Raw genomic sequence first — 16,266 nt, forward strand, 5'->3', positions numbered from 1 at the left:
ACCGTGAAATAAATTCTTTAATGGACGTAAATATTAAGATGACATGCAAATGACATCATTTTAGGTACACTCGTTTTCAACTTCCTTTTCAATTGCTTTCCTATTCTTAGCCTATTTTGAACATTCAGGGAACCACTTGATTAGCTTAGGTAAGAAGTATCTGATCCTTTAAAGCTCTATCTTCAGAGGCCACCTTGGATCACTAGCTGGGTCTTCTAAAATATTCTGTAATTAACTCTACTTTGATCAATATTGGAATTTATATCACTCAGGTTTGGCTCTGTTATATAACAGGGATTGGCAAACTTTTCCTGCAAAGAGCCAGATAGTAAATATTTTAGGCTTTGCAGGCCACATGGTTTCTGTCATAACTTCTGGATTCTACACAGTAGATTGAAAACCACAAAGGACAGTATGTAGATGAAAGTATATGGCCATGTCGCAATAAAACTTTATTTACAAAGATAGTTAGGATTTGGCTTGTGGACTGGAGTTTGCATACCTATTCTCTATGCTACCTCTACAGAAGCATTTACTCATTCAAAAAATTTCTATTGAGTAACTCCAGTGTGACAAGTAGAGTGTTAGATGGGGAGATAGGAGTGAGTCGATATTGTTCTCACCTTTGTAGAAGCTATGTTCTTCCAGAGAGGTAGAAAAACAAGTGTGCAACTGTAAAAAGGGAGGGTGAGGCATGAAGGTCTCAAGTTCACGTGCAGCCTGAGTAACTTAGCGATTTACCAAGTAACTTAGCGATTTACCAAGACACTGTCTCAAAATAAAAAATAAAAGGACTAGTGATGTAGCTAAGACCCTAGGTTCAACCCCTAGTACACACACACACACACACACACACACACACACACGTGAATGTTAAAACAGACAACCTAGGGCACTCTAATGATAGGAAGCATCTCATTAAATCAGGATCTGAGTCACAGGTGGCCTGGGGAAATTTAATGTAACCAGTGTTGCCTTTTTTTTTTGGTACCAGGGATTGAACTAGGGTCCTTGTGCTTGCGCAGCAGGCAGAGAAACTACTGAGCTAAATCCCCGGCCCCACCTTTTGTTTTTATATACTCATTGCTTTGGCTCTCCCTCCATAGATTCAGGCTTGTTGAAAGAGGTGACTGAAGCTGCCACCTGAAAGATGAATTGGTGTTAGTGTGAGGAAAAGCAGCCAGACAGAGTAAGAGTTGGCAGAACACAGCTTCTCTAGTAAGCCGAGTCCCTTGAGTGAGCCAGACTTGGTAGCAATGGAAGGTCAGCCAAACAGCCTAATTTACATGGAGTCAGGGAGGAGACCGAGTGAATGTGATGACAATCAGAAAGAAGAGAGAACAGAAAGATGCCAAGAAATTATAGCAATCAAGGAGTTTCAGAGAAGATTAAATATCAAGTAGTCACATCATTTTATGAAAGCTATTTGCTGGCAGGCTCATTTAATTTATTCCTAACCTATTTTTTTCTAGATTGAGCCTCAAGACTAGTACTAATTTACATGTCCAAGAGTCATGTTTGTCTTGAAATCTAAACCCTATCACTTTTTAAATGTGAATCCAGAAAGACAGCAAGTGGAAATGCCTGTCCTGAATGCTATTTAATTGCTTTTGGGAAAGAAAATAATCTTAAAGGAGAAAACAGAGACAATCTTTAGCAACTAGCGTTAATTAATATTGGAAGAATAGATTATTACTATATGTCACAAAAGTAAACTTTAAATGATATTCTTCCTTAATACTTATTTGTTACCATGTTGCAGGGATTGCACCTGGGTCTGTTGTAATAACAGACACAGCTGTAGACTCCTTCTTCAAGCCCCAGTTTGAGCAGGTAATTTTGGACAATGTTGTCACTCGAAGTACTGAACTTGACAAGGAGCTGGCTGAAGAACTATTCAACTGTAGCAAAAAAATTCTCAACTTCCCAACCCTCATTGGACATACAATGTGTACCTATGATTTTTATGAAGGTGAGAAATAATTCATACATGGTCAAGGCAACAGAAAAGCAACTCTGTTATTCAAACCTATAATTTATATTAAAAACTCTACTTTAGAAAATTAATAGTTATGGACTAAGAAATGAACTACCACAGGCTTTTCACTTACTAAAGCATACCGACATAAGGATCTAATATGCAGCAGAGAAACATTCAGAATGAATTTATATTAAGTAAGTTTAATCCTCCAAGAGCAAATCAAAAACTAAAATGCAATTAGTGCTGTTGACAAAATCTTATCTCTGTTCATGCCTTTAACTGAAATTGAAGACTCCAGGGGAAGGGAGATAGGCTGATTCTGTTTTTGCCATTCACCTGTATCTCAAAAAGAATCTAATACCTAGGCAAGGATGGAGACCAGGAGATGGGAGGAAATGTTCAGGGGAACAAATTCCATAGGGATGGAGTGGACTCAGCATTGTGTTTTTATCTCAGTATGAATAAAAGGTCCCCATACCAAGTTTATAGACAAATTGAAGGTGACTGCCAACCCGCAGCTCTTGTTCCAAGGGATGAGGGGCAATGAAAATAAGCAAGCAAGCAAGCAAACAAACAAAACAATTTGAGGTCAGACTCTGCTCATTCCAGAAGAAAGAATTGTCATGTGGTTGGTACCACACTGTGGAGAGCATTTGGGAAATGTTTTAGTGTAGTTATGTTCATATCAAAATCATATTATTTCATGACTTCATTATTAATAACTTTTATATTCCCACTGGATCAAACTTCAGGTATTATTGTGAATTTTTAAAAATTTTGTATTGAGATAGGCTATATTATCTATACTTTATACTTCAGGATAGTGACGGTGTTTAACCACATATTTGTTATAAAATAGGAGGAATATTGGGTCTGACACAGTTAAGACCCTCTCTCCTAGGCCATGGGCTCACTGTCCCCTCATTTGGAGGGTCACCTAGAGAAGTAGTTAAGGCAAAGCTTGCAAATGGCAGCCTGTGGAGTCAATGCTTTTTGACTTAATGTGAATTATTTTGCCAACATTTGCAATTTCTAGAAATTTCATATGAAAATCCAGATTTTTGGTTTCTTGTAATAGCATAAAGTAACAAAAAATATACAATATGCATGGCAGGCCTGGCATGCCCATGGCCCATGTCTGGGCCACAGGTGCTGGGGGTCAGGTGGGGCTACTCACATCAGACCAGGCCCACCTTGTGCTTGGCTCCTGGGACATGTGAGTTTGAATCAGTTTAAATAACACCATTTGACGTATTGGATGGCAGTGCTCAGGGGAAGAGAAAGAACAAGGAGAAGCTAACGGCCAGGGTGGAAACAACCTGAAAATGGTAGAGGTAAGGGAAAGAAAGAGAGAAAGGGGTCAAAATTGACTGCACATAATGGATGATGGTGGGGTGTTATCAGCCCACCTGTTTCAAGCTGGGCTCTTCTAGGAGTGGAGGGGGAACGAGGTCTGCTTTCTGGGTGTGCACAGCAGGCATTGCTCCAGCTCCTCTGTCCCCACCAATTGACCCTGCTGAAATGAATGAGACATGAGAACTGGGAACAATCTAGAGAGGGTAATGTGGCCCACAGCCTGAGAGGAGTGTGAAGGGGAGGAGGGCAGGCACTCTGGTCTCTGGCACCGGTCATCGCTCTCATGATGGCCATGAGGAGAGCCGCAGTGTCCAGACCATCCTCCCACCCTCATTTTCCTTAGGCACCCCACCGAGGGTGAGGCCTCCTCTTCTCCCCTACACCTCCACCAGGGCCACACCCCAGTCACCAGGGAAGCCTGGGGGTTGCATCAAAGGACTCAGTTCTCTCAGGAACACCTCCAATTCCCGATGTCCCTGGACACAGTGCTGACTGCTGCCACCACTCATTCACTGGTCACTGGCCCCAGAATGGGGACACTCGGCCAAATACACCCTGCCCTACATAAGAGACTTTGGAGCAGGCACAGCCATGCTCCATAGCCCTCTGGTCAGAAAATTCAGTAGCCATCTTTATCCCATCTGAGTAGCAGACTCAAGCCAGAGGCAGCTGTGGAAAAAGCAAGCTTCCTGGTGATGCCACTGCCATGTGGTGGGACATAGATCAGGTCACTAAATGATCTCCATTCTCTTTTAGGCCAAGCTCGACTTGATGGAGCATTGTGCTCTTTTTCTAGAGAAAGCAAATTAGATTACTTGAAGAGAGCATATAAAGCTGGTGTCAGGAATATCGAAATGGAATCTACAGTTTTTGCAGCTATGTGTGGACTCTGTGGTCTAAAAGGTGAGCCCAAGGGTCTCATTCTCCTCTTTCATGAAGCTATTTCCACTCAAGAATAAAGGGTCCAGTTATGTATTACTTTGGGTTGAATGCATGTCTCATACTTGTATGTAACATACATTATCTTATAATGTTTTACGAGTGGACAGAACATAATTCCAATTATGCACATGAGGAAATCAAGCCTCAAGGGTCAAGCAAGTTGCCTGAATGCACCAGCTATTGATGATGTAGCCAGGCCTGCACAGCAAGATTAGCTTTCTTCATCCTGGCAGTAACTGCTATCTTCCATTACAATTGAATTTATTGAGACAAGATCCAAATGAGATCACCCTAAAATAGTCCATCAATTTTAATTAGCACAGTCAGGGGAGGATGGGAGGAGAAGATGGCATTTAGGAAAATGTTGCATGGATATGGGGAAGCACATTCTGCTAAATTTGAACCTAAGGCCACAAGGCAAGAGATGCAGGTTATGTTAGAGCAACAAAGAGGAGATCAGAGCACCTAGAAGGGTAGGAGCAATGAAGAATGGAGGAAGGGCTGCAGATTGTGTCACTGTTTGTTGTGAGAACTGTAACTTTCTCTCTGAGTGAAACCAGGAGTCTCCAAAGGACTAAGAATAGAGAAGTGATAAAATGAGATGCGCATTTAAATGATCACTCTGGTTGCTGAGTTGGGAAGAACCTAATGGGGCCCAGGGTAGAAACAGGGAGAATAAGAAGGTGAATACAGCAGTCCAGTGAGAGACAATGGCTGTGGAGGCTCAAATATTTTGAGACAACTTGCAGTGAATTTTGAAAGAAACTCAGGAGTGCAGAATGACTTATATTTACATATTTACAGCCAGAACACCTGGAAGGATGAGTTTATAATTGGAACAGAAGAAATCTAGGTGAGGACTTGGGGGTAGTGACATCCAAATGGAGGCATGTAAGTAGGTGGACTTAGGTATTTGGAGTTCAGGTGAGGATTCGGACTGGAGGAATAAAATTTTAAGTTGAAATGTACAGGTAGCATTTAAGCCATGTAAGGGGGGAGATGACAAGGAGGATGCATGTTGAAGACACTGCTGACCAGAAGTCCTTACTTAAGCATTAAAAGCCAGGAGACCAACAAAGAGTGGCCAATGATGTCAGTAGTATACAATGAGAGGGTACCATCCTGCTACCCTGATAAAAAAACTTGAAGTTTTTTGAAAGAAGCAACAAAAAATTATAGCATAATGATGCTTCCTTTTTTCACAAGTGGTGTTTGAATTCTAGTATTTGTCCTCATAGTCAATCAATTTTACTATACACATTACAAATAAAATGTATGTGGTAACACTTCTAAGAATACATTTAAAAAATAGTAATGGTTAATAAGAAAAGATCAATTGTAGAGTCACTATCCTTAACTATGCTAGTCTCAGGATATGTGCACATGCAAAACTCTACCACACGAGTGAAGAACAACAAATTCATCACTGTTCTTTTTAGAAGATCATGGTTAATATCCCCTTTCAGAGAAACAATAGCATCTGGTTTTCTCACTTTGAATTAGTGAGATTGGCTACTTGACCACTTCATCCGGATACAGCCTGGAGGACACCTGGATTCAGATAGTTGCACAGACCTCCTGGAATAGGGTCACCAGTCCTCATCAATCAGTGTTTCTCTACTGATCTCATTATCCTCGACAAGAGTATTAGGAACTTAGTGCTGCTTTAACAATGATTCAGGTGAAGGGAAATAGTGGAATTCACCAAATTATTATAAATCAAAAGGCCAAACCTTTCGAATAATGTAAAGCTGTACAATAGAAACACTATATAGTGCATTTATTTATCATTTTATAATATGCACATATCTGCCCCTTTCTTAAAGCAAAATTTACTTTAACATTCTGATTAAAGATGATAATCCTTTTGCACTATAACCTTGTGATAAATATATTCAATTCACATCCATTTTTCTTCTTTTTCTTTTTTTCTTTTTTGGTACCGGGGATCGAACTCAGGTCCTTGCGCTTGCGCAGCAGGCAATGAAACCACTGAGCTAAATCCCCGGTCCAATTCACATCCATTTTTTAAAGACAGTGCTGTCTTTTGACATGTGCTTGCGTGGTAATATAAAAAACAATATTTGTTGAAGATTAGGTTCTGCTTAAATCCTCTCCACCATCATCAGTTGTTTGCAACTCACAGTAGCTTTTCTTTTTTCTTTTTTTGGTACTGGGGATCAAACTCAGGACCTTGCACTTACAAGGTAAACATGGTGCCACTGAGCTAAATCTCTGGCCCCTCACAGTGGCTTTTCTTGAAAGAAAGAGTTCAGTGTCATTTCTTTTGACAGATACTTGTAACTTCGGGGATATAGTCAGTCTTCATAATATTACTTTACAGCTGTTCAATAAAAGCAAGCAGAGGTTTGACTTTAATTCCAATTTTACACTCTTCTACTGTCCCCGGCAATGAAGAATACTGGACTCTGGAAATTGCATGCTGATCATCGATAAAGTCAAAAAGATAGGACAACAAAAGTGAAAGGTTATGGTAAATTTGGAGCAGGAGTACTTCTTAACCCTAAAAAGGAGATAAATGAGGATTTTGAAAAATTAATTATGGAAGGGAATGAGGCAATCAACTGCAGCCCCATTCACTCCACAGAGAAAAAGAAATCATGGCTCAAAGAGGTTAAATAACTTTCCCGCCTTATCACAGTGGAGACATAGCTGAGTTGGACTTAGAGCTCAGCTCAGACTGAGGCCACTTTGCACCATGCTGTACTGCTTTTGCCATCAGCCTCCCCGTGCAGGTACAAGTTTTGTTGTCTCTGCGCAGAAGAACCAAAATATGCATCATTACGTCCCCAGAGATTCATCCGTTTTCAATGCTCTGAACATATAGTTGTGCAACATCAGCAAGAAAATCCTAGGGCTGATCATATCCCAAGAGTTATCCAATAAAAGTGGAATTCAATAAAAATATCAAGCAGATGCGCATTATTTTGTCAAGATAGCCAGTCCTTGTATCTGGAAAATCGGGTGTAAATAATAAATAGTCCAGGCTGGGGATTTAGCTCAGTGGTTCCGGCACCTGCCTCTCAAGCACAAGGTCCCAAGTTCAATCCCCGGTACCAAAAAAATTAAATAAAATAATAATAATAATAAATAATCCACCTATTACTTTATGATTTTTTAATTGATACATACTAATTGTACAAATTTATAGGATACAGTGTGAAATTTTAATATGTGTGTGACTGTATAATGGTCAAATCAGGGTAGTCTATTCACAATATTTATCATTTCTTTGTGGTGAAACATTCAAAATCTGCCTTTTATGTTTTTCACTCATTACTTTTACAGACACAAGATTTTAAAAAATAATCGGTGTCATCCTGCTTTATAAGATTTTACATATTTTTAATCAAAGTCAGAGTCTTTAGTTTTGTTTGATTCATTTAAATTCTATTCTCCTAACTTGTAGGCTAATCGCTATAGTTTAAATCTCGAGGTCCCCCTCAAAGTGTCATGCATTCACAGTTGGGGCTTTTAGGAAGTGATTGGGTAATGGAGATGTGATACGCATCTGTAGCTTAGTCTACTGATGAGTCTACAGCTAAATATGATGTTGTAAGGTGAAGTCTTGTCTGAGGATGTGGATCACTGGGGGCACAGCCTGAAGGATATATCTCCCTCCCTCCTCCCTTGGTCTCTCTCTGCTTCCTGTCTATGACCAGCCCTCTTCTGCTATTCCCCTCTGCCATGCCACCATGCCAGCTGACTATGAACTGAAACTTCTACAGATTGTGAGCCAAAGTAAACTCTTCTTCCTTAAATTTGTGGGTGTCAGGTATTGTGTCCCAGTGATGAGGGAAGCAACTAAGACACTAATCCTCCTTCCTCACTGCCAACATACTCACATGAGAGCATCATTTTGGACCATTATTCCAATCTCTGTGTGGTTTCAGGGCTTTGGGGGCCAGGTGCTTCCTAAACTTATACACAAATTTCTATGTTTAGGCATATGTATGAAAAGAGGTTCCAATTACAACTTTCATCAGATTCTCAAAGAGGCCATATGTGGCCCCAGGTGGTTGCAAATCGCTGGGCATTCCTGGTGCAGCTCAGGGGACATTATCTCTGTGTTGAGATCTGTGTTCTCATACATTCCATGCTCAGGTCAGTTAGCTGATAAGCTTCTTGGTGACACCTTGGTCACTAAGTGCTCCTCCCTCCCCAGCTTCCACCTTCCATACCTAATCTGAGGATTATGGTAGCAGAGCTGCCAAGCTTAATTCTGACAAATTGTTTTGGGTAATTAGTCCCTTTTAATTGCTCATGGAAATAGTAATTTTAGGTGACAAGATTATTATATACTGCTTGTTAATGGGCTCTCTAGGGTCAAGAAAACACCACTGAGATTGCTATTACCTGTTCTTTCCCATCTTTGACATTACCTTTGAAATCAAAAAAAGACATCTAGTAAAGTCGGTTTCCACTCTGTGAAAAGCACAGAGCACCAGTTTCCTTTCATCCTTCTGCCAAGTGAAGGATTAGAGAAGGACTTTCAACTCTTCTCTGCCACTGCCACCCCATGTCAGGCTTCACAGACTTGTTGATCGTTAACTTGAAAAGCTGAGGGAAGCTTCTAGCTTTTCATTTGCTTGTTTACCTGTTCAGCCAAGTTGCCTTACAACCGAGTGAGTTTTGAATAAAGAAGGTCTTAAGTGATGAAATGTTTGACTCAGCTCAAATTGAATATTCTCATTGCTTCATAGAATGTAAAGGTCAGTTTGACCGATCGGGCAGGACAGGCTCTCCTAATGGTTTACCATGTACCAGCTCAACAGAAGGGTGGGTGGAAGTCTTCTCAGCAGTTTAGGAAGCTGGAAATTGATTGGCTACTTATTGAACAGTTGCATCATAATGTCTTTATTTTACCCTTACTAAGCCTTCATTTCATCATATGTCAAAAGAGGACAAAACTAATACCTAGTTAATAGCACACCTGTATGAACTGGATATCTTAACTTCTTAGCTTATGCTAAGGACAAAGCCAAATGAAGAGATTCATGAGTCAGTAGAAAATATTTACACACATTATATTTGATAAGAGGTTAATATCCAAAATACACAAGAAACTCATACAACTTAAAACAAGAAAACAAATAGCCTGATTTTAAGTATAGTCCCAAGGCCCAAATAGACATTTCTACAAATGCCCAAAAAAATATATTTTAAAATTCTCAACATTACTAATTACCAGGGAAATGCAAATCAAAACCGTAAGGATATATCAATTCACAAATTGTTAGAATGGTTGTTACCAGAAAGACAAGAGATAACAAGTGTTGGAGAGCATGTACATTGTTGGTGGAAATGTAAATTAGTACCTCCATTTTGAAAAATTGTAAGTTCTCTCAAAATACTAAAGACAGAATTACCGTATAACCTAACAATCCTACTTCTGCATATATAATCAAAAGAATTAAAATCAATATGTCAAAGAGATATCTTCGTTCCCATTTATTGTAGTGTTATTTACAATAACGAAACTACGGAATCAATCTGAGTCATCAACAGATCATTGGCTGAAGAAAATGTGATATATATACACAAAACAAAATACTATTCAGCCTTAATAAGGAAGGAAATTTGGTCATTTGTGACAATGTGGATGAATATAGAGGACATTAGGCAAAGTAAAATCAGCTAAGCACAGAAACATAAATACTACATGATCTCATTTACATGTGAAACATAAAAAAAGTCAAACTCAGAGAAGTAGAGATTAGAATAGTGGTTACCAGAGGCTTGGGGTAGGGCAGGGATGGGAAAGGGAGAAATGCTGGTGAAAGAGTACCAAATTTTAGTTAGATAAAGAAAAACTTTGGGGAACCTATTGCACAACATAGTGACTAAAATTAACATATATTTCAAAATTGCTAAGAGTAGAGTTTCAATGTTCTTATCACAGAAAAATAATTATGTGAAGTGATGGATATGCTAATTAGTTGGAGTGAGTTTTTCTACAATATATATATAGATATATCAAAATACCACACCATACTACTTAACTATATTCAATTATTATGTGTCAATTAAAAGTAAAATTTAGAAAGATAGCATGTACTCTTATTACAGAACAAGTCTACCCAAGTCCAGAGCTTATAAAGAAGTCTGAAGTAGAAGAGGGGGATCATAGTGGGGGTGGGGGGACTACACTCACGTCCAACTCTATCTGTATGTTCTCAAAGCTTGTTAATGTAGACACACCCAGTCCAACAGGCACTGACATTCTTTTTTAAATGATGCAGATGGAGATTATTTCCTGTTAGCAGTTCAAAGTACTTGGCACAGATTTCATGTAGGCAACCACATTCTTTGAAATCAAAGATCATGAAACTGATAATAAAGAATTTATATGGAGGCCAATTTTTCTCTCTGATTCTTCCTGATGGAATAAACCAAAGACATTGCCTCTGTGGCAACTCTTCAAAAAGGACACTTTTGGTTTTTTAAAAAAAGATCTCGGCGGGGGGGTACTGGGGATCGAACTCAGGACCTTGCGCTTGGGGGCAGGCGTGGTGCCACTGGGCTAAATCCCTGGCCCTGAAAAGAAGATTCTTTTCTTTCCCCCTTAGTTTCTCATCTATTGCAGAATTTTATTCTCATTCTTTAGAAATTAAATGCTAACGTATCTTTTCTTTCATGGAACGGATTCTTACGTTTGAGCATTTCATTTCAGATTTTTTTTCTCAAGTTTCATGAGAATCAGTGCTCACCTTTATTGGTATTTCCTGGGGCAGCCTTCAATCTCTCTTCTCTATTACTTTACTCTTCAGCCAGGGCTGTAGCAGGATAATTCAAACATTGAGTAGAAGAGTAAAAGTTACCAGGGAATAATGGCCAGCTCTCCAGGAGAATCCTCACTCAAGAAGAGCCTGCTCTAAGAACTGGAAATAGGATCGAAAGTTTCAGGTTGTGTGTTTCGAATGGCAAAAATCTCTCCTTATACTTATCTTGAACACAATCATTTCCTGAGTTTAAATCAAGCCCACTGTAGAGGAAAGGGGAATATTTATCTTCTCATAATATTTTCAATTAACTTATTTAAATAAAAAGACTGTGGTGGGATTCCATAGAAATATGAATTGTATAGAAGATGAGAAGGTTTTCTAAGATCTTTTTACATTACAGTAAGAATGACGCCAATGAACATTGGCATGTTAGGCTGCTCCTGTAGGAAAGATAAACTCATTTACTTCAGTAATTATGCTATTTGCTCCACTAGCTGCTGTGGTCTGTGTGACACTGCTTGACAGACTTGACTGCGATCAGATCAACTTGTCCCATGATGTTCTAGTGGAGTACCAGCAACGGCCTCAGCGCCTGATCTCAAACTTCATAAAAAAGAAGCTGGGACTTCATGACCAGATCTCATAACTGGGCGACCCAATCCTCCTCTGCGAGTTGGCAGACCAAGTTGTAATGCTGAAGCCACTTATTATTTGTAGCATCTTCAGTCTTTCTTTTCTTTCTGCCTGGTATGGGAGGTTGGACCTTGGGGCTCATATGCTAAGCAAGTGCTCCACCGCTGAACCACAGTTCCAGCATTGTGACATTTTCAGATAGCTCTCTTTCCCATGCTAAAAGCATAATGGGAAGACTTCATGAAATCCTTTCCTCTGAAAAACTGAATTTATTGTAAGAAACCTTAATACTCACAGTAAGTTACATTTTAGAATAAGTTAACTAAATCAGTCTAATAATTAAAAATTTAAACTTTTGAATTGTGACATTTGGAGTTTCATATTCAGCATTAATTAAGCTCACATCAAAATAGATCAGCCATTCGTACATACAGTTACCAGCCACTGTGTTTCTGAAACCAATCCAGAAATTCATGTTAGGACATTGTCAGGCACATTTAGGTGTTGGACAAGTGACAGCAATTGATCATGCACTTTCAAAATATTTACAGAAAAAAATGTCAGTGTCATGTGGATCTATATGAAAGCGCTATCCTTAGGAAACTATGACTATATTTCATTTTTACCCCTGCATGATTTCACCATACCACAGAACAGGATTAGAGGTTTATGCATGCCTATGTTTGTGATTTTATCATAGAACATAACAGTTCTGGATTACACATTTATTTTCAAATGAAAACCCTTGGTAGTGCAAAGACAGATCTTTTTTTCTTCAGAAATCACCAATCACTAAATTCCCTTCCAGCAATTGTTTTTTTCTTTTAAGAGAATGCTTTGTCAGAAGATTATTATTTTCTTCCATTTCAACATGAACCAAATAGTCCAAGGAATTAGTAACAACTGAATTTAAACTTGAGTCCAGTATGGTAAAGCAGTACTTTCGTGTGACTTCAAGGCAGATCTTATTCAGGCCCTGCACGTGCTCCTGCCAACTCTCTAGGAGGCACAGAGCACTTACCATGTGCGTCAGGCTCTCCATGAGTTGATTCTGCCCTGGGTATTCTGAATGTGACACTCAGGAGTTGTAAAGTATGGATAGAGGATAGGTGGGGGAAGAGCTTGAAAATATGTATAGTTGTGATGTTGTCTATGTATATGTATATGGTTGAGGCTCAAATAAAATTCCAACCACGATGAAGAGTGCTTGGCTCCTGGAAATTCTGTCCCGTCTCGCATGGCAGAATGGAGGCATAAGGTGGGATTCCTTGTGGAGCAGGTCCAGGTTCTAGGCAGGTTGAGTCTGAATTGGCCTGGTCCTGTAGACGGAATGGTTTTTTATTTTAAGCAGCAACAATAACATTTCCCCTTCAGTTTGTGAACTTCTTCTGGCAATAGAAATGTTCAGAGTGCAACTTTTCAGGTATTCCACTATTGTGTTCCCTGGCTCTGGGCTGCAGTCACTGAGAGGAGCCTTTCCTGATTCACACAGCAGTATCATATAGACAATGGGGACTTGAGGCCAGTATCCCATCCCATCTCAGGACCTTTGGCTGTTTACCTTCCCTGAAGGGCTCAACTTAACTCTGGCTCATTATTTAAGTCCCAACCCAGTTTCTTTCCTTTGGAAAACCTTCTTTTTAATCCTAAACCAGATTTCTCCCTGCCCTGTCTAGCACCTCCCAATCCTCTCCTGCCCCTTCAAAGTATTTGTCACAGCTTGCAATTCTGTCTTGGTTTGGGTCATTACTTAATACTTAATGCTTAGACTATAATGTTCCTAAAGGTACAGAGTTCCCGTTTTATTCACTAGTGGACCACCTAGTGCCTAAAACACTGCCTGTCACCTATGAGTTGCTCAATACATGCCTGTTAAATGAGGAATTATTTTCAGACCAATTCCCTTATAAACCCTCAACATAATGAGCCTGGTGGGGTGCCCATGGATTCGTGCAGGATACCTCCCTATGGTTCTCAACACTGGAGCACATTAAGCTAACCAGGGAAGCGTCCTCAAAATGCAGTCTGAGGGCCTGTTTCAGACCCACTCAAGAAGAGTCTCTAGGAGTGGAACTAGGAAGCTCTATTTTAAAATGTCTCGTGGCGGTACGCAGACTGGACTGCCAGCCATGAATTTAGAAAAATGGACCCAGCAGGTGGTCCTTCAAACCGACTGCTGAAAGTCTCCAGGATGTGACTCATAATGGTGATACATGTCAATTTGACTGTAATAAGAAACACCCAGAGAATAGTGGAGTATGGTGCAGGGGTGTCTGTGGGTGATTCACATGGAGGTCAGCAGACCAAGGGGGAAGACTTACCCTGGTCATGTGTGTCATGAACCAAATAGGCCTGTATCCTGGATAGAATAAAAAAGAAAAAAGAATGAAGTGTGCTGGTTTTCAAGAACCCCAGTCTTCTGAAGAGGGCACATCCTTTGCTGCCATCATCAGTTTCCAGGTCTCCAGTTTCTTCAGCCTCTCAAGGCAGAATCTTCTGCCAGTGACTGTCCAGTGAGCTTCCAGACCTTCAGCCTTAGGCTGCTGCTTCATACTTGAGCTGTCTTGTTTTGAGGGTTGAATCTTCATGGACTGAGCAGCTCTCCATTGCATAAGTGGCCACTGTGGATTCTCCCACCACTGATCCCACAGACAGCCACTGTGGACTCTCTTGCTTCCCATGCTGTAAATCCTACCCAATAAATCCCCTTGCATAAATACACACATATTCTCTATTGATTCTCTTCCTCCAGAAGACCCTAACTAATAAAGGTGGCAATTCCACCGGAGTAGTTATAGAAAGACCAAGTTGCTCTACTCTTGACTATTACTTCTTAATACCAGGAATAGTTAGTATTTTAATCATTTTATGTTCTCCAGCAATATGCACAGTGCTTGGCACATAGTAAGACTGGATGTGTGTGGGTATATATGATATATATATAAATAATATGATAATATATAAATTATGTTAGTATTCTTTTTTTTAAAAAAAACTAGAGGAGTTCCTTTAAAAGTATTCTCTACAAGAACATATTGGTGTATTTAAAAATTCTCATGAACATACCAGCCTTGCAGCTTGAGAAATACTGTGCTCATCTTATTGTGTTAGCTGCTGCTGGGCATCACATGTACGGTAGAATTGAAGATTGGGAGTAAAAGACAGATAAATGGCCTCTATTGCTTACCTCCAAGCTACAAGTCCTGTTATCCTGTCATGGAAGGAAATTAAAATTTTCTGACACATACTGAGTTTCATAAAGCCACACTGTTCCTTTCCAAAATCCTGTGTGCCTCTGGACATACCACAACTAGATATTTTGGAGATCTTGTCTACAATCTTAATCTCACACTTGGAGCTAATCTTTAATTATTAAGGTCTACTTTTGTTCCTTTTTAAAAGAAATGAGTTATAAGCTGGGGGCAGTGGTGTAGTCTCAGCTATTTGGGAGGCTGAGGGTGAGGATCACCTGAACCCAGGACTTCAAGGCCAGTATGGGCAACATAGCGAGACCCCCTTCTTAAAAAACAAAGTTAAAATGAAGAGTATAAATTTTTTTTCCAAGACAGGCAGGTCTGCGGACGCCGTAGCAACGTCGCGAGTCGCGCGGAATGCGCCAAATCAGCCCGCGCCCCATGCGCCAAATCAGCCCGCGCCCCATGCGCCAAATCAGCCCGCGCCCCGGCAGCAATCCACAGGACACCTCCCCGCCCCGGCTCCTCTGGCCTCTTCTCTGTACAGCCACCTGGTTCCACACTACAAAGACGCAGACACCGGACCACCAGACCACTGTACTGGGTAAGTTGGAGTCATCTTCACCTCCCATCAGGACCGGGACTATCTTCAGGGGAAGGGCAGCTGGAACCTGCAATACAACTCTGCAGAGTTCAACCCTACAGGAGGACAGGGAGCTCAACTGGGGACTTGCAGCCAGAAATCTGCCTGAATCTCACGGGTCTGCGACTAGCTTGCTGAGACTCATTGACTCTATCTGCACACTGCAACCCACGTTGTCTATTATGACAGCAGAGACATACCCTGAAAGAGGCCCTTCATCTTCATGGTTATTTTTTATTCCCAAAATTAGTTTTACTATTTTGGTTTTTTTCTCTTTTCTCTTCTTTTGCTCCTCTTATCTTTAATATTTTTCCCTACCCTTTGCAAATATTTGTTTTTCTCTCCTTTTTTTCTTTTCTTTTCTTCTTTCTTTTCTCTTTCCTTTCTCTCTTTCTCTTACACTCACTCTTGTGCTCTCCCACATTGTTCATCTTCCCTTTTTGTCCCTCTTTTGGTCCTCATTCAGAGTTATTCTTTATTTTCCTATTATTCTCTTTTTCCTTCTCACCTGTGTCCTCTGACCACACTGCTAACCTTCCCCTATCCTTCTTCCCATCTGTCCCTCCCTCCCCAACCCCTTCTAACTCCCCATCCCAAAGGGTAAAGTTGTTATAGTGAACAGTTTATTCACTATATGTTGGACTGATCCTCGATAGTGATTTAATTCACACAGCTAAAAGTGATAGATTAATAATTACCACCAAATGTCATTTTCAAAAATGTACTTGATGCAATGGTGTTGCTGATTTTATCACTTGGGCTAAGGTGTTG

General features: G+C 40.2%; 2 protein-coding genes across 13 annotated transcripts in view; one reads left to right on the forward strand and one right to left on the reverse strand.

Annotated features, from left to right (window-relative positions):
- The window catches only part of Upp2 (uridine phosphorylase 2), a 55,935-nt gene that overhangs the window by 27,458 nt on the left and 12,211 nt on the right, over positions 1–16,266 (forward strand). For 7 of the 12 annotated variants that reach the window (XM_013076317.3, XM_013076320.3, XM_087196130.1 and 4 more), the window contains 3 exons: positions 1,763–1,972; positions 4,094–4,240; positions 15,224–16,073. In XM_013076317.3, coding sequence (XP_012931771.2) covers positions 1,763–1,972; positions 4,094–4,240; positions 15,224–15,633 — 767 coding nt within the window. In that variant the 3' untranslated portion in view covers positions 15,634–16,073. Of the gene's footprint in view, positions 1–1,762; positions 1,973–4,093; positions 4,241–11,519; positions 12,862–15,223; positions 16,074–16,266 lie in introns of those variants that run through there. The other 5 variants (XM_004835910.2, XM_087196157.1, XM_013076313.3 and 2 more) reach the window with 4 other exon arrangements.
- The window catches only part of Ccdc148 (coiled-coil domain containing 148), a 392,699-nt gene that overhangs the window by 10,042 nt on the left and 366,391 nt on the right, over positions 1–16,266 (reverse strand). The gene's annotated exons all lie outside the window — the stretch shown is intronic.

This window comes from Heterocephalus glaber, unplaced genomic scaffold, assembly GCF_053883595.1.
Source record: "Heterocephalus glaber isolate CG9 unplaced genomic scaffold, H.glaber_assembly_v1.0 deba00000347, whole genome shotgun sequence".
In the NCBI taxonomy this organism is placed as follows: domain Eukaryota; kingdom Metazoa; phylum Chordata; class Mammalia; order Rodentia; family Bathyergidae; genus Heterocephalus; species Heterocephalus glaber.